Below are 27,372 nucleotides of genomic sequence, written 5' to 3'. Positions count from 1 at the left end.
TACGACTATACGAGTAGGTATTATTTCACAATTTTATGTGATATCCTAAGTATAATATTACTATAATAATTAACACGTTCACTGAAATGCGGCCGCCGGGGTCCGTATAAAAATTATTAGGTATTGATTTTTAGACCGCCGAATGCCGCACAATATCATTCCTTGGAGGCCATACGGTCTAAATTAATTTGGATTTATATAATTAACTTTTCCGTGGCGCTACAATAATGATCTAGAAAATGCACTGTGGTGTAGCGGGAATAATTGTATTTTTTTTTATGTAATAAACTATAAACATAATATTAACATTTTTTTTTTGTACTTTTGTTTTTTTTCAAATTCAATAGTATATAATAATTATACAAATTTATAATGACACTGAAAAATTTCCTTGACGTACTAATGATAAATATTCTTGTGGCCCCATAGCAGACAGCAGTCAACATGTTAATAGATAAATAGATCTTATAAGTTATAGTATAAAAGTATATGAATATTACAGAATACAGAGTATAATACAATAATAATATTATATCATCTAGGTATTTTATTGTGCAGGACTAAAATATTATACCATTTGTTGTTCTTATTATCAATATTTGAAACATGCTTAAAATTAAAAAGTTCAAACCTTGATCTTAATTATAATATCTTATTATTACTATGTATATTACATGATATTACAGCGAAACCTCGGTATTTCGAATTTTTTTCAGTCCCGATCATTCAGTATTGGACTTAGTATTAAGTTATTTCGGTATACCTATCGAATTTCCATAAGTCGAATATTTCTGTAAGTCGAAGTCATTATCCATATCCGGTACCCAACGCCTATTATGATTCACTAACTCGAATATATGACAGATTAGATAAACACTCTGATATCAAAATTTCATATCAAGAATTTTTGGATATTGATTCTACTTTGAGCACATCAGAAAATTAAATCGATGCAGAAATTTTTAAAACATCTGATATTCTCAGTGAGTCAGAGACAGATTTTGCTGATGAAGTAATTGACGAGGAACTGAGGAAGAAATTGCTGTTGTTAAACCTTTCATACGTGGTGCCCAAGCTGAAAACTACATACATGAACTTCGAAGACACGTCCAACAATTACAGTTAGGAGTTTCTGACAACATTTTTTCTGCACTAAATATTTTAGGTAGTTTTATTGAAAATACTTCTAATACTAAACAAAAACGATAAAAATTGATCAACACTTTTCAAGAAATTGAGACGGACAAGGCAAGAATGTTGGCTGAGGTGGTAGAAATTAATCGAAAAAAAGGTAAAACTGAAGTTTAATTGAAAATTTTAAGTCAACGTTTTTATATGAAGTCAAATCTGCAGATATTCCTAATTTTTATAAGCAAACAGGTCACAATATAAAAAAGATGTTTTAATAATTTTAATAAATTCATTTATTATAACATTATTATAAGCTTTTTATTTTTTAATTAATTTACGAGAGGTAAACCACACCATGATAATCATAGAATTAGGTTACATTTTATCGGCATTTATATAGAGGAAAAAAAATTTAAAAAATGGAAAATGTCCTTATGAACATCTCAAAACAAGTAAAAATATTTTTAAAAGTTTACGGTGTAAAGAAAATGCTAATAGAGACTATTTCCTTATATCCACAAATAAATAATTTAAAAATGTAAATAATATTCATTACAGTTTTTTAATTATTCTGACGCCGATTTGGTCGTCGTGGTCGTGGTTGCCGTGGCGGTTAGGTAAGGTTAGCGGTCGTCGACGTTGCCGCCTGCACGGCCGTGCTGCTGGCCGTCGCCGTCACTGGCGTCCCCTTATTATTGGTCGGGGCGGCCTTAGCCGACTTTTTTTTCGGTTTTTTGCCTGAAATACAAATAACATTATATACAATTTTATTGTGAAATGAGCTAGAAATAATATAATAAATGTAAAATACTCACATTTACGGGCGATATGCCCGTAACCATATGCAATTATAACAACCTGAAACAAATAGGTACATTTCAGCATAAATTGAAGTATTTGTAGACAAAGTTTATTAACTTTTGATAAACTTACGGCGTGCAGGCATCTTACTGCCCCTGGTATATGCAGGTGAATTATTACGGTAATTCACCTGCATATTGGGACAATTTTCAATTTTAAAAATTAATTTATTTGGACTGTTCATTCTAAAAATAAAATTACAACTTATTCACACTATGCATGTACATAACAATTGATAGATATAATTTTGGGTAAACACTCACGTGGGGTAGCTTGACGGTGCCTCGACGGTAGTCCAGCAGAAACAAAGTTTAAAGTACAAATCGCTTTCTCATGACCAGAATTTTGTATTTTGGTGGTGATGGATATTGTATTATAACAAGCTGGTTATAACCACATAACGTCGTGGTCATCGCATAGATAATATATATTATCCACGATGTATCGTGATATTATCTATGGTCATCGATGAGTATCTGAGATGTTCTTATCTAAGAAGTGATAAAAACACATGTTCGCCTGTTTTCAAAAGGCAAAACATTTATCATTTATCAAGTTTAAATAATAACTGTTTTACTGTTTATTGTAGTATATATTAGAATTATGTCATTAAAACTTATGTCTTCATAGTTTCGTGCTTAACCAGATCGTATTTTTCAGACCTTTAGTATTCAGTGGTCAATGGTCAGTACTAATTCCTAACCTCAACGGTTATTTCATATTATACATTGTTGACGGTTCAGCATTTCAATCATGGTCATATATTGAAATAAATATTTAGTGTGATGTTTGCCATTATAGGGTTTTCCTTTGTAAATTGCTTTAGTAAGTAATGTAGGTAAATATTAAATTTAGCTTACAAATATATTGATATTGTTATGCAGTAAATATTCTATTATGGATACAAGCAATGATTATTTATTCGCTTTACAATTGCAAAACGAGTTCGCCAATTCCGAGGAAAATGGGGATCTACGCTATATAGATATGACAAAATCTACAACTAATTTGGCTGTTGGCTCTAATAATGATAGTGTAATTGATTTGACTGATATCAATACCAATGTTAAGAAACAAAAGCGCAATGCACGTGATAATTTATCTCAACCAATTAAACGGCCATGTCCTAAAAATGTAGAGGCTACTGTAAGTATTGTAGACCATTCTTGGGAAATGTTGGATCCAAATCCTGACATACATGGTCTTTTTTTGGCATTTAATCGACAGTATTTTTGGAGTACATTGGATTCAGTAATGATACAGTGGAGCAAAAGGATGACAGTCTGTGCTGGTTTATGTAGATATCAAAATGGGTTTTGTTCCATTAGCCTTAGTGAACCATTGTTGAAACTCAGGCCTCGAAAAGATTTAGTTGAAACATTACTACATGAAATGATTCATGCATATTTGTTTCTTACAAATAACAAAGATCATATAAATAGAGATGGACATGGACCAGAGTTTTGTAAGCACATGTACAGAATAAATGTAGCAGCTGGTACTAAAATATCAATTTATCATGATTTTTCTGAAGAAGTAGAGGTGTACAAAATACATTGGTGGAAGTGTAATGGTCCATGTCAATATAAGAAGCCATTTTATGGATCTGTAAAAAGGTGTAAGAATCGTGCACCAGGGCCATATGATAGGTGGTGGAGTCATCATCAAGCTACTTGCGGTGGAGTTTTTACTAAAGTCAAAGAACCTGAAGGGTTCGGATTGAAAAAAAAAAAAACTATTCCAAAACAATTGGATGTTAAACCTGTTAATAAAATTACAAATTTCATTACAATATTGGACTCTCCAGTAAATGAAGTTCATCATAATGGTTCTGACATATATTCTAAATCACTAGAAAATAATCAAAAAGTTCAGTTTGATGATAAATCAAATTCACCAACACAGACAATTTCTGATAAGAATGCTGAAATGTCTCCTGAACCTGAATGCGATAAACAAAATATTGAACAGAATTTATTTTTATTGAATGATTTGTGTGATGAAACTGATTTTAGTGATGAAGATATTAGCGATTTGTATGATGGAACTTCTGAATGTCCCATTTGTAGTAGACTGGTGTTAACAGACTGGTTGAATGATCATTTACAAAGTTGTGATCAATTGAAAGAGATGTTTGGCAATGAAATTAATGATAAATGTAAATGCCCAGTTTGCAATAATACAGTTGATAGATCCTTAATGAATGAGCATTTAAATAGTTGTAAAATGTTGATAAATGTATTTGAAAATGACTTTGAGAGCATTCCTGATGATACTAATTATGTAAACTGTCCATGTTGTAATAAAATGGTCAAAGAGAGCAATATTAATACACATTTAGATATTTGTATGTCAACAGAATCACTCAAGCCAAAACATGATAAAAATCATTTAAAATGCCCATGCTGTGAAAAAATATTTAAAAATGTTATTGAATTGGATGATCATATAGATAACTGTTCGTCAGTATGTTGATAATATTATAGTGATTTATTTTATTTTTCACTTATTTTTATACTTTATATATGTTATTTTTTTTTTATCTTTATTGTATCTTACATAGTATTTATACATAATATTTATTAATTGAAAATCCAGGTTTGATCATTTTATTTAAAGTGATTTGTACAGTCAGTACTAAGGCATTGTCAGAGCTCATTATACTCTTGCACTTTAAGGGGACTTGCTTGTCAAAATCACATGTTTATATGAGAAAAATGTTTGGGTATTCTGTGTCATGATATTAAATAATAAAGTATGCATATTTTATATTCGTACATAGTTGTTACTCTTTATTTATTATGTGTACTTGTTACAGTAAACAATTAATAAATATTATTATGTTATATACTATATTCAGTAGAGAACTCTATATAGCACTGAGTTACCTCATAATGATATTTATAAAATGTAACTCTTACAAGTGGTTATAATATTTGGTTGTTGACAATATTAGCAAATTCTAGTTGTCTCGATATACAGTTTAAGCTTATGTAGTTATTAGGGATAGGATTCCTCATTATTATTTTTATTATACCAAAAAATGAAGAATACTCAAGTGTTCTAAGAAACAAGAAATACTAACTATTTCAGCAACATCTTATTTAAATTTAATTTTCAGATTATTAAATAAAACCATCAACCAAAAACTTGTTGAACTCATGTATTCTGCGCAGTAGATGGAAAAAAACCCAAATTTTTATAATTTGTTGTATGTAATGTTTTATTGGACATTACTGTAGGACTTGATTTAAATGCATATGCATCTTTTTTTCTGGAATGGTACGATGCTTTCCATGATACAAATGTCTTTCAAGTACAAACTATGCTATTAATGAAATATTTTGAGGTTTTTGATTTTTAAGAGCATTTTTAATTTTCCTAGGTTTTCTAAGAAATCTATTTGCTATTATTATTAAAAAAATATTGATATTTACTAAAACAACACAAACGTAAATTTTTTGATTTCTGAAGAAATACGATATAAATTTTAGAGTATTTTTCACTTTAAGGTCATGTTTTTTTATAGGGTATTTAAATTCGAGTCCTATAGTAAATAGGTTCAGAGATTAGTGTTAATTACCTATCTAATTGAAAATTTAGATCGATAATCCAAAGATAATTAATATCTTATACCTTAAAACCAACATGTGTATAAGTATACCATATATGGCTATATAGATATTATTTACTTCATTTTCATGAAATTTGAATTCAAAAATATGCATTAGATATTAAGTCGATTAAAAGCTATTTTCCAAAATTTCTATTAGTTATTGTTGAACTATCTGTATTTTTCTTAATTTAAAAATAACTTCCAAAAATGATTTTAGACTATTTAGACTTGATTCCCAGCTACAAAGGTACCTACCTCATTGGAAATGTTTTGCTAATTGTTTCACTTAAATAGTTCTATAACGAAGTACTTTTAAAAATCACTTGCTAATGCATTTAAAATTAGATGTTTTTATAACATATTTTTTAAATTTTTATACTGATCAACTTCAAAAAAATCAGGTCATTCGGTAGGTATGTCAAAAACAAAAATGTAAAAGTTCTCTTTTTGAGCTTGTAGAAATAATTAATTGCTTCGACTAAAAAAAAAAGTATAAATATTGTACACCTATAACACTTACTTTTACAACAAGTTACAAACATAATACTATACAATTTATTTTAACAAGGAATAAATACATGTTATTGATATATATTTTGTGTATTTAACTACATCATAAAAAATTGCATTTCAAATGTTAAGTCACCTTAACATTGCTAAATAAATTATGTGAAGGCCGGTCAAAACAATTAAGTTGTAAATCACTATTACATACCATCATACATTTAATACATAATATAATATATATTATGACTAATGGTGTATTTCTATGCCAAATAAAGATTTTACATAATTTTTTACAGTAATATATAAACAAGATAAATTCAATCATTCTACATTGGATCACATAAAAAATTATTTTAAACTAGCCTTTTTCTAATAGCAAATATAGATCACAAAGATCACATCATTAATAAATATTTCAATTTTATGATTGAATGAAAAGATGACACAGGTGAATATTAAATTTATAAATAAGAAAACTGTATTAATCTTTCTTATTTTAATGATATGATCAATAACAATAAACATTTTTGACAATATATTAAAGTATAAGAAATTTTGAATAATAAACAAGGAGCGCAAGATGATTCAGAGCAATATTTCTAAATTTAAATTTTTTTAAACAAATTTTTATAGTTCAAAAATTTAGAAATAAATACTACAAGCAACTTAGCAAAAATGGTAAGATAAATAAAAAAGTGTAATCAGTTTTAGAAAAAAAAAACTTATTTTCTTATACAGTTATATTATAACCTAAATAAGTTAAAAGAATATGTAAATAAAAAACAATGTCACCATAAATAATTCATCTTTATCTTTATGGTATAGTACTTAATGGTGAATATATTAGTATATTATTTCTAACATATACATAATGCTACACATAGTTTTACAAATATAATTTAAAATACCTTACATATTCTGATATATTATGGCCAACATATTTTTTTAATTTAATACATTGTATACTATGAAGTATGGGCAAAATTCTATTCAATTTTGGTTATTTATTATACATAATTATATAGCTAAGTAGTAATGTGAGACAATTATTTGATCCTCTTCTTCTAGGTCTATCATGTCTATAGTGGTTTTAATGGTTTGCAATTTTTGTACAATAAAATTTAGTATTAATCAGATTTTTAAACACATAGTATATATTTAAATGTATTTAAGTATTATACATAATAAATAGTCATTTTATTAAAAAAATAAAAATAAAATAAAAAATAGGAACTAAAATTGTTCAATGCTATTATATTTTCATAAAGTAAATATTTAGGTTACCTCAAAGAGGAAAATATTATTTATTCTCTATAATATATCTTCAACAATTGATTTTTTCTAATTAAATTTTACAAATTTAACTTAAAAACTGTAAAATACAACATACACATTTATACTATAAAATATATTACATACTGATTTAATTAAAATATGTTTTAGTTATTAAATATTATTATTAATAATTATTAATAATTCAAGCTGCTATTAAATTCTAGTTAAATTATTTCAATACTTTCTATTTATTCAATTCTATTGTTACATCTATCAAAAACACCAATTAACCAAACAGGTTAACACCTGTTCTAATAGATATTAAGTTAATTCTATAAATAGTAATAAGTAAGGATTGAAAAAATAAAAAATTATTCATTCAGAATGCTTTGGATTTTTTAAATATTGTTTATATAACATGGCAACTTTTTTTGCATAGCGAATATTTTTATTAAATTAATACATGGTCTTATTACAAAAGAGAGATTTATAATAGCCTGCTCTAAGTGGAAAGATTAAAGCTCCCCCAGTTCTAGATTATATTCGACAATTAAAGTTTAAATCTTTAGAAAAAAAAAAATAGTTGATTAATAAAAAAAGTTATATCAATTGTTGTAAATGATATAAGGTTTGATCATAAAATAATGAGACTTTCTAAATATAAACTAAACTATTCACTATAATCTAAAACGCGATTATTGAAATATGATGAGAAAACACTTGTCTAAAAGTACTATAAAAATTGACAAATATGGTTCATTTTCTTATAGGTTAGTAGTCTTTATATAAATTTGAGTTAGACTACCGCCAAAAAATATAAAATTCAAAAATCGAAAAACATTTTAACATTAAATAACTGCCTGCAGAATAGTTTCGGATGTTAAGTTGAAGTTTAAGGTAAAGAATGTTTATCAAGAGAAATCCAGGAATTCCATGCATTGGAAGACACCAATTTTCACGAGAATGAGCAATTTGAAATGCTCATTGTTTTTTTTTTGACATTAAAGTAATAATTTTTGTTGAAAGGGTTTCTAGTGAGCAAGTAGTCAACCAACATCATTATAAAGAGTTATAAAATGAATTTAGAGAATGTGTAAGGAAGAAGTGACTGAATCTGTGGAGGAATGGCTGGGTTTTTCACCAAGACAATACTCCAATTCACAGTGCTTTTTCAATTTAGCGTTTTTAACTAAAAAAAATATTTCTATACTTCTATATCTCCAGCAAACGCCAGACTTTACTTCTAGTGAGGAAAAAGGAACCCATTTACAAATGGTTGATGATGTAAAAATGAAAATGGCAAACTTAAGGCGCTTGGTAACACTGTTTTCAAGAATGGCAGCAACATATGCAACAGAGCATTGATGCCGAGAGAAGGTACTTTGAAGGTGATAGTCATTAAATTATAATACTTTAAAAATAAATAACTTATTAAAAAAGTCTGGTTATTTTACAATCATACCTTGTTGTGTTACATTGGAAATAAATTAAGTGAATTTAGTTAATTCAATATTTTTGAATAGAATACAAATTAAATTTACATTGCAACAAATAAATAAAAAAGAAGAATATTTTAATAATAATAATGTTAAAAATAATCATGAATAAAATTTCAACTAGACAACATAGTTTAATAAAATAAAATTGTTTAGAAAAGTGACTAGATATTTGCTAAGATCTATCTTATTTAAGACATTATTAATTGTTAATTTTTAAAATTTTATCTAATTTTAATCATAGAACAAGTATATATTAGGTACCCAAATTAATGAGATATAATAATTTTAAAAGCAGAATGGATGGTCAAAAGCTTGTTTCATTTTACTCACTATGACATGAGTTATATGTTGTTATTATTCCAGATATGATAGCAATGATTGCATAATGGTTTAAAGAGGTGCACAGTTAAGTATAGTGTTTATATTATTTTTAAATTAGAAGTGCTCATAAAAATATAATTACCAAATAAAAAAAATTGGAATATCTGATTTAACCTTACATTGAAATTTAAATATTTATAGTTATGAACAAATCCAATCGAAAAGTCAACAAAAGTAAGTCATAAATTCATAATGGAAATTAAAATTATTGTGAATAATTTACTAAATATTGCAATTTTTGTTAATTGATATATATAATATGCAATTTGTTTGAATAGCATGTCTTATTGTGAGAAAGTTATAGCACTAAAATATTAATAATTGTATGGTAAATTATATGGAAACTACTAAACATTCACAAAAATTAATTTTATAAGGTACTGTTTGAATTATTTTCAAAACAAATTTGAGAATCGAGGATTCTATATGAGATTTTAACTGCCTTAGAAAATTATGTTAAAACACATAAAATCATTGGAAAACCAACAATTTTCTCACTACTGCTTTGAATATCAATTGCTATAAAAATATATATATTTTTTTTAGATATACTTTTATGAAGTTTTTTTACTTCCCCTTGGCTTAATGCTTTCACTGATTTGCCACATGGCTTCTTCACATAGGAACTCATCAAAATTGTTAAAGAATGCAATGATATGATCATGTTTCTTAAAATTGTAGCATCTATAAAAATATTTTGGAATAAGTATTCATTAATTCAATATACAATAATATATATTTACCCTTTTTTAAATCTCTTCATATTTTCAACAATATTAAACTGTTGCCATCTTTTGGAAAAGTTTATTATATTGTCTGATATATAATCATTGTTGCCAATGTGTACAAATGTTAAATCTTGTAATACTAGTCCTCTGAAATAAAAAAAAGTGTTTTGAATGTTGCTGTATAATTAACTATTTTATAAAGCAATATTATATCTGTTTTTATGTACTTCAATGCCATAAATTAACGTTAACAAAAGTTAGATTCTATAGTCTATTCACAATGAGATCATTACTCGGCGGCGACCAGTTTTCGTTCGGCGGCGGTCAGACTCCGCCCACAAGCATCTAAAGCGCTGCTCCCGTCGGCGGCGGCGCGTCAGCCGCTGCCACGGAACAAAGCCACGCCCATGCGCACAACTAGGCCGCCGAGTAATGATCTCATTGTGAATAGACTATAGTAAGTTTGACTTTAGCGGAAATGCATTAAAATGTCTGTTAAAATCACTGAGAGTTATCCAAAGTTATTTTGTATACTTGTAAGAATAGAACTTAAGAACAGGTGCAAAACATAGAAAATTTTATGTTTAAAATAATCCACTTTTTTATTATTAGAATGAATATTGTTCTATCACTAAATTTGAAGGAGAATATTACTAGGGCCTAAAATTTTTTTTAATTTTTTTAAAGTGAAGAGGGTATAACTTCCTCTTAATATGAACATGTTCAAAAAATAAAATTTAGAAAAAAAGATAGATAGTTCTGAAGGAATTTATTAATTTGGTAGTTGCAATTATAATAAACTATAATATACAGTACATACATTCATAAAATTGTATAACCAAAAATAAAGGTTATGAATTATAAGTGTTATATACTAGAACTAGATTTAAAATAATTTTATTTTGAATAAACTGGTCTTAACATGATTGTAATTTATGTTACTTGGTTCATTATTTTACAATTATCATAAGATTTTAATTATTAATTTTTAATAACATGTTAAATGTATTAAATTATCTTACATGTAAGGGATGCATGGAGGATTTGTGTCAGCTAAAGCTTGTCTATAAGCTCTAAAACTTGATGAGCTATCAATCAGTGCACAGTATTCTTTTAATCCTTCTGTTATATATTTTTGCCATTCTAAACGTCTTATTGGTGCACTATCTAATGCAGATAAAAGTGCTAAATATGAATTAAAATTATTCATCTTTCTTAAGCTTTTCATTATTTTGATAAACTTTAACACATAACGTTCACGTTCTTTAGCTTCATTTTGTTCAAGAATGCGTGATCTCGCCCTAAAAATTTATTATATTACCTATGTATATGATGTACAGAGCGATTCACCAAACATGTTCATACCGATTTTCACTTTATCTATGAATTTATACAAACATTAATTTAAAATTTTTTACATATACCTAAGTACCATATTTTATTTAGACTTTGTACTCAATTTAAGGAATGTTATGTGGTGATACAAACTTCTTTAATAAAATAAGAACCAAACTTTTTAATGTTTCATTTTAGAGAACATTTATTTTTTGGAAATCGTTACATCAAGTTTGAAGAAGTTATAACTGAGTTAATATTATTATTATTGTAAGGATAAAGATCAATAAAAATAGTTTAACAAAAATATGAAATATATATAATATTGGATCTGGTAGTGCTGTAGCCAGAATTTTTTTTTATTTTTTTTGGGGGGGGGGGACTTAATTTTTTTATTAAATTTTTGCAATGTTAGAATACCTGATTATCACCTATTACTTAATGGCCCTTTTGTTTATAAAGTGTTTACTACAGGCCTATATTTTTTTTTACAACTACAATTATATGTTAACAACAATGGTATCTACACATTTAACATAACAAAGAATTAACTATTAATATTATTGTAAAGCATAGATTGATAGAATAATTTATTAATTAGTATGGCTATATTAATTTAATTAGATCAACATTATCATTTATCAATATGTGTTTGAAAAACAACATTTCATTGTTAATTCAAATATTATTAATATTTACTAACATGAATACTAGATCATCACTCTTAACCTTCATCAAACATAATTAGCTACCAATTAGTACCTACGTTCTTGAGCACGAAACAAGATATGTAACATAATGATTACCATAATTAAGCCATAATTGTTTTCATAATAAAAATGGAATGCACTTGTATTTCATATCTGAAGTGTGTACTTATTATTGCTATTTGAAATTTATGAATAAAAATTATAAAATTAATAAATTATAGCTATTCGTTATCATAGATTTATATAGAATTATATAAATTTAAAAATTTCTGTGCGATGTTCTACGGCCACCACCAAAAAAAAGGGATTTCGGAGCGGGCATATGCCCCTAGTGCCCCTCCCTTTGGCTATGGCACTGGAATCCGATATTAACTTTTCACCATATTCATCATAAAGATAAATTTAACAAAATTATTAATTATTAATACATAAAATGTTCAATTAATCGTGGCCCCTAACCTTCTAAACCCAATATATCTTGGACCTATCATTCTGGTTCTTTTAAGAGGCTTTATACAGCATAACTTATAATCCCATGTGAATTCACTATCTGCGTACCATACCCAATTTTATGCTCAGCAGATCTTGTTTAGCTCAGTAAGAATGAAACTATACAGAAACATTATACCTCTTAAAAAATTTAAAGATAAGAGTATTATTTAGATGACCTCATGGGCTTTTATTATATATTAACTTTGAAGCGAGTTATAAGTATTTTAATATTATAAATTGTTTGTACATTTTAATATGTCTAAATAATTCTCTTACCTTTAAATTTTTTAAGAGGTCAATTCAACTCTAGTTTCTAAACTAACGGAGTTAAACGAGATCTGCTGAGCGTAAAATTTGTAAGTTACAAACCTATAAAACGAAGACAACTCATGCGTATATAACGTCCTCTTAAAACTAATCGTTTGAAATATTATTCCGATACATTAAAATTATCAAAATAGTAACATTATTAAACAATATTTTGGAGAAAAAAGTTCACACACAAGAGTCATAGCCAACAACATAACCGGAAATTTCTTGAATGGTATCAAATATAATAGTATTCGAAAATAGGGTCCTTAATAATTAGTATCCTACATATACTCAAAAATTCCATAAATCATAATTTCAGCATATAAAATAATATTAAATGAAAATAGGGCTGAAAATGTTTGTGGATCACTCTGTACAACAAAACATAATATATTATACATTCATTATTCAAAAATAATTCATGTTTTCCCTAAAACACATACCAATATGACATTTTGTTAAAATGCTCTGTGAATTCTGTGAGATTTGGACTACGCTCTTCATTTTGCTCCTTAACCCAAATTAAAACTTCAGGTATCTCAATTTTCATAAACAATTCTGAATCCAACATTGTCATTTGTTCAGCAATAAGTTCTGTCTTATAGTCTAATAAAGTGGCTTGGCGAGTGTATATATTTTGAGATGGTAACAAAGCATTTATTGAAGTATTATGCACTAGTTTTGCTTGATACCTTTCCAAAAGTTTCACTCTAAGTGCTTTTGCCATAGTTAAATCCCCAGCACATAATAATTGATACACAAATTCCATAAGAATTTGTAGCACTTCATTATCTAAGTCTGTTAAACTATAATCAATTGAACCTATTAAATAATTGTTCTCGTAATTTTAAACTTTGAATTTACTTACGTTAAATCACTAACTACTCTAACCAAAAGAGAAAATGATTCTCGTCCAGCTCTCTGTCTATTCAAATCACCAGAATTTTGAAACCTTTGGTGTCGCATGCAAAGTTTTTGAATTAATTCTAAAGGTGATATAAATGTTCGGTATGTTGTTAAAAATGCTTCTTGGTACATGAAATCTAAAGCAAAGATAAAAATATTAAAAATAAATAGTAAATACAAACAATGTTATCAATTTAGTATCTTCATTCATTATTAAGCTTAAAATTTTTAATTTTTTGAAAAAATATTATTTCTATACGATTTTATGATATAAGATCATTGTTTCATTTTTTGTCACAATGATTTTTGAATCTACTTTTTTTAATGAGACCTACATATTTAATTTCATATCCCAAAGCGAAACATTTTTAGTAGTTTGTATATAAACTCAAATTTTGAACGAGTAAGTAGTAAATTATAAGTAGGACATATTTTTTTAAGAAATTGGCTATAGTAAATTAAAATTTTAAAATGGCATAAAATATAGTATAAATATCAGTTTTTAATAGGGAGTGAACTGTCATGTTCATATTTTTAATTGCACATGATAATATGTCAGTCATCTATAAGCTTTTACTTTGTAATTTTTTTAGTCCATACTTTTGTTTATATGCCATAAATATGTAATTCATTTGTCATACAATTTTGATATGGATTTCCTCAACAAACAAAACCACAGAGGGTTTTCTACTGATGGAAAAGTAAAAATGTTGCTACAATAGCCGAAAACATAAATTATTTGTTAAACATTTTCACTAAAAAATAAATTGTTTTTTTTATTTATTAAGTAAGCACATAATTTAGTTTAATTTATTTTAAATTAATAAATTACTAATTATTAAAGAAACATTTTTTTTAGTTACCTATTTAAAAAAAAAATGTTAGCATGTTTTTAGTATGTAATTTATTATATACCATATTATGATACTTATTAGAGTATAACAATTTTTGCTGAGGTTGGTTGTAAATATTTAAAGTTTAGATAATTGGAGTAGTGAACTAACATCTGAAAGGTACTCTATATATCACTATGTCAAAGATATAAGCCTTAAAAACTTATACCTAACTTGAATAACTTTTTCTAAATTAAATCGTTATATTTTAAACTATTAAAGCATTCTAAAAAATATTCTGCTTCAGATAAAATATTATGAATTTTCAAATGTGTTTAATACTTTTTAAAATAATGAATTCACACGTAAATATAGAACACTTTAAATTATGCAATTTTAAATATTAACCATTTTTAACTGCATTTGTTGCATGAACAACAAGAGCATCTGCATGCCCACCACGGACAAGTGGTCCGTCTTCTTCTGGTTTTTTAAACACTAGCCATTGTGATACATTTAATTCTTCCATAATATTAACTTCACTATTATCAATATGTAGAGATTGTTCAGTAGTACTTGGTGTAATATCCCTGGAAAGCATATGTTATGTTATACTTGGCAATGGGTTAAAATCTTCAAATACTGGAGAAAGTAACATAATTGCCAAAATCAAAAATATAACTAAAAATTATTCACACTTAATAATTAGCATTTGCTGTATTCAAGTATATAAAATCTGTTAATGATAAATAAAAAAATAATATATGAACCATAAAGAGTAAAAAAATGTCTATAACACTACTTAGTAAGTTGACTTTAGTAATGTTTGATTTAGTACAACATTCAATTTATTGTTGGTTATCAAATGGTAAAATAGAAATAAATTATTTTTAGTACTCTTACTGAATTTCTGAACATTGAGTTTGTATCGGAGTCGATATAACTTCTGTAATGTATACTTTATTTGGAGAATTAGGTGGTGTCAGTTCTCTATAAGGAGATGTCACTATTTTACCTCGTTTAGGTGGTAATGCTGGTGGATTAGAGTCACTGAAATGATAACATATTATTTTAATTTAAATAACTTCTTGAATTTAAGATCAAAAGGTATGTAACATACTTGGTAAAATAATATTGTTGACAAGAATTTTCAACACTAAAACTTTGTATTTCACTCTGATACTTTTGAGGTGAATGCCAATTACTTTGATGGAGCATTGTATATGTATGAACAGAATGACGTAGAAATTCTGTAGTATTTCCATGTGTACAATTTCCAAACATTTCCATGTATGCCATTACTACAATAATTAAATTTTTTAAGTATATTATAATTTCTAATATTTAAATAAAGCACAAGATTCTATATTCACTCTAAACTATTTTCAAATTAAATTTGATACAGTTTTTTTCTAACTAAATGGTAACTAACATGCAAAAAAAAACCTATATTTTTCAACATCTTACCAGAATAGGCCACCGAATGAAACACTAAAGAAAAATAAATTAATAACTATAAATTTATTTATCATAAATAATAACTACATTAATAAAAAAACTATGAATAATATAATTTTTTTTTTTTAGTATAATGAAGAATTCATTAAATTAATTAAGATTATGTTTGAAATAAAATATACGTAATACCTAATAAATAACTGAATAATTTTTATCCTAGTACAATACAAATTAAATAATTAAACTGATTTTTTTGTTCATTTTAGACAAATATCTAGTAATTATTAATTATTCAACAATTAACACAACAATAGGTATTGGGTAATAATCAAAATTTAAATAATAATTATAGATAATGAATTTCAATAATAATTGTATATATGTACTCCAATAACATTCATACCTATAATATTGTATAAAACATTAAATATTTTAAGATATCTAATTCCAAAAAACATAAAACTTTTTATAAATAAAATATTTATATTTCTGGTAATATTTTGATATTTGTATTAAGATATTGAAGTCTTATGTACATATTTTATATATATTCTGAATTTTAGAGTAGTATAATCTCGTTTTAAAATAACTTACTATGTTTCTTTTTCAATGGCAAAGGTGGTGGATTTGATGGATCAACTGCAGGGTTATCAAGTGATGCAGTATGTGTTAAAGCTTGAATACTACAATGGCTGTTATTTCTATGAAAGTTATATTGTGTGGCCATTTCATCCATGGATAAATTGTCATAAGTAGATCTCAGCCTTTGTCTAACTATACGTTTTTTTTCTGGCACCGGTGGTGGAATCTAGTAAAATTAAAATTTCCGATTAGAAAATATACAATAAATATATTATGCATTAATTTTAATGAAAAAATAAATAACTTCATCATTTGATGTTGAACAATTTATTTCGTTTGATACTACGGTTCTATTAGTGATTTGATGTATTGTTGTGGATTTGGAATGCGTCCAAACTTGATTTGACGCCTGATGAATAAATGCAGTTTTCTTTTCTACCATTGCTAATAAACACAATTCCAATTAGTTATTTGTTTATAATTAAAGTATATATGTTGAATTAAAGAGAACAAATCAATCCTTTTTAGATTCTGAAAGGAGTGATGAATGTATTGATTTTACAATGATGTGTGTTTTTGTTTTTGTGTCTCTTACAACATAACTAGTCGAAATAATGCTTCAATTTCAAACTTCGGAGTTAGTTTCCGATGTAAAATTGAATATCCTTGGTACATTATAGAGGTCAAAAGTAAACATTTTCCAACAGTTTTCAAAAAAAAAAAATCGAGAAAAACAAAAGTGACAGAAAAACGGGAATTTTTACGCAAAACCAGTTTTTGACCAAATCGCTTTTTTTAGATGGTTGTAATTCAAAAACTAATCACTGTAAATATTTGAAATTTTCACCAAATGTTTATGTTGCGTTGTCTATATAAATTTTGAATTTTTTTTTGAAGTGTCGGTAAAAAAATTTTGGATGAACTTGAAAACTTGAAAATTTAATAAAAGGTTCCTTATGAGTTGTTCTTATTGTAGCTAAAAAAATTAAAAATCATTGATTACAGTAATTTTTTATAAGCGTTTATAGTTCAAATTTTTATGAAATCTGTCGAAAACGCGAAAATTTGCAAGTAATTTTGAAGTTGAAAAATCATAAAAATTTTTGTGTTGATAACTAAGGATTAAAAATACAACACTAAGTTTTCCATAAGTTTTCCTTCAAGTAGCTATAGAGAAAACTCGAAGCATCATTATAGGAAAAATTTAAGTGCGTTTGAATTTTAAATTTTTACGAAATAGCGTAACAATAACGATTTATCCTCGAACGATTTTAAATATTTGTTATTATTCAAAAAGTATAAGTTATAGATACTTGAAAATTTTACCAGTTATTTAGATTGGTATTTTATTAACATGATTTAATTTTGAAAATATTTTGACTTTTTTTGAGATATTTATAGACAACTGACATTTTCAATTTTTCTGAAAATTTTTTTGAAGTGTCCATAAAATTTTTTTGGCCCAATCAAAATACTTGAAAATTTAATACAAAGTTCCTCATAAGTTATTCTTATAGTGATTAAAAAATTATAAGAATACATAGGCATAATTTTTTTTATTAGCATTTAAAGTTCAAATATTGACAAAAATTCGTCAAAACCATTAAAATTTGCAAATTATTTTGTAGTTCAAAATTCATAATATTGTTTGTATTTATATCTAAGGTTAAAAAATTCAACATTAAGTTTTCCATAAGTTTTGCTTCAAAAATAGCTATAGAGAAAATTCGAAGCGTCATTATAGGAAAAATGTTTTGAGCTTTTGAGTTTTAAATTTTTATGAAATTGAGTAACGATAACAATTTATCCTCAAACCAGGTATATGACATCTATCTATGATAATATAAGGTATTATGAATTATGATAAGTACATGCAATGTTTTTGGAAAAATTAAAATTTGAATGCCTTATGCAAATGTGTCCTAATTGAAAAATAAAATATTTGTTTCAAAATAGATTATATTATGACAATATTTAAATATAATATATCCTAGACTGACAAATCATCTCCGTTCAGAATCGTTTTTTGTATACAATGAATAATGATACCTATCTTTCCATTCAAATTTAACCTACCCTAGTCAGAGGTCCACCCCACCCTCTAATGTACAGCAGAGCGACATCCACTAACCCTCTTTTTTTAGTAGTACAGTTAATAATTTTATCAAAAATAAAATAATAAATGACAAAATTGAAACTTAATACAAATTAATATTCATTAGCTTTGTGTCAATCAAACTGACATTCAGAAATGTTATTATTATTTCAATAAGCAGAAAATATAAGTAACAATACATTAAGTAAGAAATTATGTATGATATAGCAGTTTTGACAATGAACAAGTATATATAAATTGTGTATGCAAGTATGAACCAGGTAACAAAAACATTTAGTTATAGTACTAATAGTTAATGTACACATCATATTATTTTTAATAAATAACACAAGATTGCTTAATATGTTTCTCCATAGTAAATAACCTGATTCTTTTCTTATGTGATTATTATTTTTTTTTACTTAAATTTTAACCAGGACATAATAGTATTTTGACAATTATTGAAACATACAATTGACAATTATACATATAAAATTATAAAGCTCACATCATTAAATTTGCAGGCCTGATTATAGTATAAAATTGAGCATATGCGTTAATATACTTACATTATTGGCTAAAAGAGCATTGATTACTTATATTATTATATTAAAAGTTTTAAATTTAAATCAATTTCTTTAAAGTATCTATAGAGTTAGACCAACTGTATCTATACGAATGTATAGGTGTTATAAATGTTAACTTACTGTGTTGTGGTGGATATTCGGAAAATGGAGATATTCGTTTTTCATTGCCTTGGTCTACTGAAGCAGAACTAGAAGAACAATTACAATAGCCACATACATGTTTGGCAATGTTGGCATCATCTAATAATTCATATAATTAGTACTAAATATTAGCATTTGATAAATTAATAATGGCATATTAACAGCTTACTCGTTAAAAAAGAACTATCATCATTGCACATAACTTGATCATCATTTATAACTGAATCCAGTGAACCTATTGATGAAGATCTATCTGAAAGGCTTAATGGATCTAAAGATAAGTTGCCTAGAATATGCTTGGAGTTATTATTTCCAGAACGTCGTTTTGGTGGCAAAGGAGGAGGAGAATTATTTAGGTCAGTCTTTTTTAACCATGATCTATTTAGGAATAATTTATGTTAATTATTAGACATTATTTTTACAAAACATCTCAAACATTATACTTACCGGTCAGGTAGAGGTGGTTTTGAAGGAGGGTTACAGTCAACCGTGTCAAAGGAATGATTACTCGTTTGTTCTAATATTTCTCTTTCCCTTGGTGTTAATGGTATATCTGGTAAAGAAACCCTTTGCTTTAGTTCATCGGGAAGTTTTAATGAATTCTCGTCTTTGTACACAGTTTTAAGTACACCGTGGTTAAGTTTGTCATTAGTTAATGATACTAAGTTCTATAATTTACCAAAAATGTAGTTTAATATAGTTAATATATAATTTATAGCTTATATAGATAATAGGATTATAATTATGTGCCTATATTAATATATTATTTTAATACCTGAATAGCTAGTTCAACCAAATGCAGTATATCTGATACATTATCTGTATTGATTGCTTTTTCTCCAAATACAAGCACATCATCACATAGCTTAATCAATTGTGCTATACTTTGGTACACTTGATTTAAAGCAGATACGACTAGTGAACTTTGCTCATTAATATCATATGATTTAAATACCCCACAGATTGTTGTTACTGTTTCTAAGACTACTGTACCATTTCCAGGTAACATTTCTAATTTATTTTTTGTTACTACATCAAGGAAATGTCTAGAGGCTATCTGAACCTAAAAAATTATTTTATTATATGCAATATATATTAGTTATTTAAATAAAAATAAAAAACTAATTAAGACACTTTTGATAAAAATAGATAGTATGATATGACTTACTTGTCTAACATGAAAGTCGATGTCATTAAGAGACCGTTTAGGACTACTTCCTGATGAAGCATGTCTTTGCTTTGGCAAACCATTTTTTGGCGAACCACTCTTAGAACTGATGGCACTATGACTAGGTGATCGCATTGCAGATGATAAAATATCCAATAAATCTTCTTTAAACGAACGAGCTCTCCTTGCAAATTTATTACCACTACCAATATTACTATTCCATTTTTTGTACTTTTCATCTGGGACAACTCCTAATAACAAACAGTAAAAATAAGCATAACATTTATTTGAAAAAAAAAACTACATTTAGGTATATAATACAATTAAAGTACACTAACTAAGACATTAAGTTAATATTTCACACTTTACTACTATATTATGTAGTTAATATGTTATTACAATTTCTTATTTGTGAACCGTTGATGCAAGTTTACAGACAACAGAGATAAAGAATCTAAAAATAGAGCATCTAACCAAAGTGAGTGGGGTACTACACTAGGGCCGTACATACGACACAGTATTGTAGACTGTAGTATTTGTAGTACAGCATAAGAATGACGAATGTGGAATGACTGTAGACTGTAGCACTATATACGTCGACTGTCTCAGACGTTATAGACATGTAACTAAGTAGTTTTATACCACTTTCAAAGCTCACTATTCAGCCGAATCTGTCGTGATATTTTAGTTTGCGAACTGTATTTATAACTATCCAATTCTCGTACATACAAATCAACAGATTATAGGTTTTATATTCGATAGAATCCATGAAAATAAATTTAGACATTTCATACTCGATGTATGGCGCCTACGTATTCGAAATATGGAATCATTAAAACAATAAATTGTATAGTATTTTACCTACCTAATTGATTATTACGTCACGTATACTACGGATTACGATATCAATGATCAAGGTTATAATTTATCCATACTTAGTCATTCGTTTTAATTTAATACAGATACAGGATGTACTTATAAGGTATAATATATAGACATTAAATTAGTAACCAGGTTTTGACAGAATTCCAGCGGACATACATAATGTTCGATACAAAACCATATTGATCATCAGTAAGTATAAGTATCAATAGAATAGTTTACGCATAAATTATTACAAAAAAAACAAAATTATAATATAATAAAATAATAACATTCAAATTAAAATGATTTAGGGTAGCCGGGTAAGTAATCTTTATTTTTCAAATAAAAAAATTTAGAATCTGTAAAGAGAAAACTATTACAATAAGCAAATATGATATTTAAAAGAAAAAATTACACGAATATCGTGTAAAAGAAATAACCTACTCTCACTAGTAATATCCGAGGTAATACCTCTTCGATAATAAATTTTTAAATATATTATTTTTTGTTTACATTACAAACAGTGATTTATATTATAATAATACCTAACAACCTACTATTTTCAGTTACTAGTTACTACTATACTCACTTTTATCTAGTAGGTACGTTAATTTTTAGAGATTTTTATAGTAAAATTAATGTGTAACTAGTAAGTAGGTACGTGGCACGGTACTTAATAGGTTTAAATGTATAATATATTATATATTTATTTATTTAATATTTATACGACATCCTGTCTGTATAGCGCATTGTTCCCGACCTCCCGTTAATAACTTATGACATCACAAAATTGAAACTGCTAAACACAGGTTTGGTATGTTGTTTGTTTTTTATGAGTAGTGAGGAGAGACATTGAAACAACGGCACGCACGCGAGTGTGACGTCTTTTATGATATATTTATATCAGTATTTATTTCATTATTTGAAATAACTTTTTTCAATAAATTACGTATACATTTTAATATTAATATTAATGCAATAATGTTTCTTAAATATTAAATTATTAACGTGTTTCATTAAATTCAATGGTTGATAGGCAACTAGGACGTAAGTACTTATATTAACATAGAATCATAGAATTCAGTTTATCAAAAATATTTTTCCAAGAACACCATTTTGTTATCTATACTAATTTTTATAATAATGAAATGTCAGGTCATACATTTGAAGTAGGAAATTCAAAAGTTTGTACAATATTAAACATCGAAATAACCACGCGTCCACACATTTCATAAAATGTTACAAATATTTTGGAAAACTAATTTGAATACTTTTTTCCAATCCACAGTATTTTTGATGCCGATTATAAATATAAAAAAAAAATGTTGAAAAGTCAAGAAACTGGTGTAATGCGAAATACTAAAAAAAGCGGGTAAGTCGTGGATGTGGCTCTGCTGTACAGTAGGTTACAAGTGGGTTACTGTAATGAATGGAATTAAATTTGAATCCAATGATATTATATCATTGTATACGAAAAACGATTCTGAGAAAAGACGGTTTATCTGTCTAGGATATATTATAGATTATTATAAATTATCAAATCTTAAATTTAAAAAGACAATTTTTTATGAATTTCTAGTTTAAAATAATTTGCGAATTTTCGTGATTTTTACATATGTTGTCAAAATTCAAACTTTCAATGCTTGTAAAAAAAAATTGTGCCAATATATTTCTTTTATGTTTCACCTGCAATTGTAAAAATATGTTAGAAGCCTTATATAAAATTTTAAATTCTTAGATCTAAAAGGAAAATTTTAAGTGAATTTCTAGCATTAAATAAATTATGAATTTTCGTGATTTTTAAGTATGTTGTCAAAATTCAAACTTTGAATGCTTGTAAACAAATTGTGAATACGCATTTCTTTTATTTTTCAACTGCTATTGTAAAAATATGATAGGAGCCATGTATTAAATTTTCAAATCTTAGATATAAAAGGAAAATTTTTTATGAATTTCTAGCATAAAATAATTTACGAATTTGCATGATTTTTACGTATGTTGTAAAATTCAAACTTTGAATGCTCGTAATTTGACTTAAAAAAATTGTGACTATGAATTTATTTTATTTTTCAACTGATATTGTAAAAATATGTTAGGAGCCTTGTATTAAATTTTCAAATTTTGAATTAAACAGAAAAACTTTTATGAATTTCTATCTAAGATATAATCGTAATTTTTACGTATTTAATCAAAATTTGAACTTTAAATGCTTATAACAAAAAATCGCGCCTATGTATTTTTAATATTTTTAAACTGCTATTGTTACAATGTGTTAGAAGCCTTGTATTAATTTTTCAAGCTTTTCTACCAAACAAATACATTTTTATCGTTATTTATAGAAAGAAAAAAAACCAAAAAAGTTGAAAAATTAAACTGTCGGCAAACAGCTCAAAACAAATTTAAATATTTTGAAAATTTTGAAAATTTTATCAAATAAAGAAAATGCCTATATAAACATTCAGTCAAAATTTCAAGTATCTGCGGTCATTTGTTTTAGAGTTACACCAAAATAAGGAAATCGATAAATGTGAAAATCCAATGTTGTAAAATTTAAATTTCAAATGCTCATAAAAATTTAATTTGAATTTCCAGTGGACTTTTTATTTGAGATAAAGATTGACAAACTTGTAAGAAATCTTGTATTAAATTTTCAAATCTTAGATTTAAAAAGAACATTTTTTATGAATTTCTAGCTTAAAATAATTTGTGAATTTTCGTGTTTTTACGTATTTTGTCAAAATTCAAACTTTGAATGCTTATAAAAAAAAAAATTGTGACAATGAATTTATTTTATTTTTCAACTGCTATTGTAACAATATGTTAAGAGTCTTGTATTACATTTTCAAGCTTTTCTGCCTAACAAATAAATTTTTATCGATATTAATTTTAAAAAAACTAATAATTATCGAAAATTTCAAATGCCTATGAATAGTTCAACTTAAGTCGAAAAGTTTTGAAAAATTCATGGTGCATAGAATATACTTACATGAACATTCGGTGAACATTTCATGTATCTATGGTCATTTGTTTTAAAATTACATCAAAAACCAAAATCGATTTTGTCGAAAAATGAGTGTGCGTAAAATTTCCCGTTTTTCCCTTAATTCTTGGTTTGTTTTTCTCGATTATTTAGAAAAATATTAAGAATTTTTCACTTTGACCCCCCCCCCCCCCCCAAAGTACCAACTAGATTCACTTACTGATCGAACAAGGTACTGAAGTCAAAAATCGAAGCACTTTTACTGCCCCAAAACGTGATGACAGACACAAAAAAAAAAAATTAAAAAAATTAAATAAAAACACACATCATGGTAAAATCAATACATTCATCGCTCCGCTCAGAACCTAAAATGTGGTATTATTATTATAATATGTGACCATGGCACTACTTTTTTTTTTTTGAAGTCAATATTTATTTATTTTAATTAATTACTACAAACCAGAGACGAGTTTTTTTTTTTGGCGTTTATTGAGAATTTACCATCTGTAAGTAAATATGACACAAAAGTCGCTGCTAGACGTCAGTATCTTGCGTATACATATGTATACTATATCTACTGACTATTATAGTATATGTATACAACACTTTAAGTTTAGTGCCAATTAGTGATAGCCGATAGGACTGCTATATTTTTACAAAGTAATAGATTTATTGGTATAACCAGTGACGGATTTAGAGAAGTTCTTGGGAGCTGAAGTACTTATTGTTCCGCATATTATGGATTTTTTTTTATTACTAAACTAGTAGTTAACAATTTAGTATTTAACAATATAGAATAATATATTATCACTATAAATACCGAAATATTTTATTTTTAAATTGTTACTTTTAATAATCTAATTTACTTACATAACTATTAATATAAAATATTTTAGGTATATTTCTTCTACTCTACCAGACACCTTGTTTTTTTTAAACTTAAGTAGTTTAGTACGCTGAAAACGATGGTGAAGTCAGAATTTAATGTCGGAGTAAGAGTTTTACAAAAAAAAAAAAATGCAAAATCACCACAAAATGAATAAGAACTGTACTGAACGCTATATAGTGTATATTAAGATACTAAACATGTGATGTTACTAATGTTTAACAGTTCAATGTAGGATATTGCTTCTTAGGTGATAATAGTAGAAGATAAATAAATTAACTAAATAGATAAGTTTTCAAGTTAAGGATAATTATATTCACATAAATAGAAGGTGGGGGCTTTGCCTCAACAAAATTATTTTGGCTCCCTTATATAATTAAAATCTTCAAACCCATATATTAGATTGATTCAAAATAAATACATTGCAAAGTAAAATGCTGCATGTGACGCAGATATTCAACATCAGTGCTAACAATATCATCGCAATAAACATAATTTTATAAATCATAAGACATTCTGTAAGTGCATTTGTATTTTGATGTCAAGTTTCATATTGATCTATTCATTTATGGAATACTCAAATTCAATCAAAATGAAAACTGTATAATGCACCAACACTTTTAAAACTACAGTAAATGATAATATATCTGATTTTAAATTTGTTAAGGAAAGCTTGAAACATTAGTTTCAATTACTAATTAGTATTCATGAAGAAAAATGAAATGAAAGTTAAAATAATTATTTTATTATTTATAAATTTTTATAGAGGAGCAAAAGCAAGCTTCCAAGCTTCCAAAAGTTAATATTTAGGAAAATTTATAGTGCACTCTAATGCTTAAGTCCCCCCCACCCCCCTGAGTTTTTTTTATTTTAAATACTTGCACAACTGAATGTTGATTATTCATAATATTTTTGAATATTACATTTATATTATATTATATTTTTTTTTTTATAAATATACCTATAACATAATGCTGACACATTTTTCTGAGTAAAATATTTCATATCGCCTCGAAAAAACAAATATTACCAATTATAGATGAGTTACATTTATTAAAAAAATTGGTTAATATAAATATTTACCAATAATTTAATAAACAAATAACTTAAAAATTATGTTCAATGATTTACCAAGACTTTATTTGGTAATCATAAGCATGCATGTGCTCAAACACAATCTACAATGTTTACATAATTCATTATTAATACTTACTACACTGTTCAATTTCATCATCTTTATCAGAATCATGTTTATTCGTCGAAGACATGTTGTTAAAAACCAATCATACGACGAAACAAACCATAACTGAATGTAATGCATTGTTGATCATGTTATGTGTCGTTTGAGTTCAACATGATCAATCAAATTACTGATAATCATTTTCAGTTTAAAGAATTGAAATATAATTAAAATGAGTTAAAAATAACTAGTAAATAATAGGTATATTACGTAGAAATTAAACTTTAACAAGGTAAAACTACTGTACTCACCATAGCTGATTGTGTTTAAACACTGAATGCTGACTGCTTACTTGAACAAATCTGGTAAAAAACTTATGTTGTTCCATCATAAATTAGTGTTTTTGTAAAGAAATTCATTATTTATATACTGATGCAATTCAGAATTATAATAATTATGAAAAGTTAAAGTTCTGAAATTAGTTGGGGTTTAAAAACTTTTTATCACATTTTTATCACTGTATCACATAATATTGTTTTTGAGACCATGGTATGAATTGCACAGAGGTTGTAAATATTATGTTCTATACAATCGTTATGTATCGATGTCGGTACACCGGCTTGGTTGTTAAGATGGAAGATAATACCCCATATTATTATATGGTCTGTATACACAGCTGCTGATATCTCTATTATACTATAGATATCTATATCTATAATATAGAATAGATATCAGCTGTGTCTGTATACAACATAGAGTAATTACTCTATGGTATACAACAAAAAGTTGTTAGTAAGTTCCACGATACTAGATGGTATACTATCTTAAATCGTGGTAAGTTCTAT

At 26.4% G+C, this 27,372-nt stretch overlaps 2 protein-coding genes and 1 long non-coding RNA gene across 7 annotated transcripts; 1 reads left to right on the top strand and 2 right to left on the bottom strand.

Moving 5' to 3' along the window:
* Positions 1–947: 947 nt before the first annotated feature.
* Positions 948–2,490, bottom strand: LOC107170839 (uncharacterized). The gene is made up of 4 exons (XR_001506304.2): positions 2,256–2,490; positions 2,065–2,177; positions 1,947–1,989; positions 948–1,869 (listed from the first exon to the last, which is right to left on the bottom strand). It is a non-coding gene; the product is annotated as an uncharacterized LOC107170839 (long non-coding RNA).
* A 399-nt stretch (positions 2,491–2,889) lies between these two features.
* On the top strand, positions 2,890–4,769 carry mh (DNA-dependent metalloprotease SPRTN). The gene has a single exon (XM_015521038.2). The coding sequence runs from the start codon at positions 2,890–2,892 to the stop codon at positions 4,465–4,467; it is 1,578 nt and encodes a 525-aa protein (XP_015376524.2). The 3' UTR covers positions 4,468–4,769.
* A 1,420-nt stretch (positions 4,770–6,189) lies between these two features.
* Positions 6,190–27,029, bottom strand: C3G (C3G guanyl-nucleotide exchange factor). Of its 5 annotated transcripts, XM_089225048.1 has the most exons (18): positions 26,839–27,029; positions 26,561–26,717; positions 20,618–20,868; positions 20,225–20,512; positions 19,897–20,117; positions 19,619–19,827; positions 19,429–19,548; positions 16,931–17,070; positions 16,639–16,852; positions 16,054–16,077; positions 15,707–15,887; positions 15,490–15,636; positions 14,995–15,176; positions 13,716–13,890; positions 13,291–13,653; positions 11,021–11,299; positions 10,014–10,145; positions 6,190–9,954 (listed from the first exon to the last, which is right to left on the bottom strand). In XM_089225048.1, the coding sequence occupies exons 2-18, from the start codon at positions 26,613–26,615 to the stop codon at positions 9,825–9,827; spliced, it is 3,111 nt and encodes a 1,036-aa protein (XP_089081174.1). In that variant the 5' UTR covers positions 26,616–26,717; positions 26,839–27,029; the 3' UTR covers positions 6,190–9,824. The 5 variants fall into 5 exon arrangements, with proteins under 5 accessions (XP_089081174.1, XP_089081175.1, XP_089081176.1 ...); XM_089225049.1 differs by lacking the exon at positions 16,054–16,077; XM_089225050.1 differs by lacking the exon at positions 26,561–26,717.
* Positions 27,030–27,372: the final 343 nt, after the last annotated feature.

Source organism: Diuraphis noxia, unplaced genomic scaffold (genome assembly GCF_037042655.1).
Source record: "Diuraphis noxia isolate RWA-SAM2 unplaced genomic scaffold, SU_Dnox_SAM2 contig0003, whole genome shotgun sequence".
NCBI lineage: Eukaryota > Metazoa > Arthropoda > Insecta > Hemiptera > Aphididae > Diuraphis > Diuraphis noxia.
Note: the sequence above shows the minus strand (reverse complement) of the source record. Positions and strands in the feature narration are given on the sequence as shown.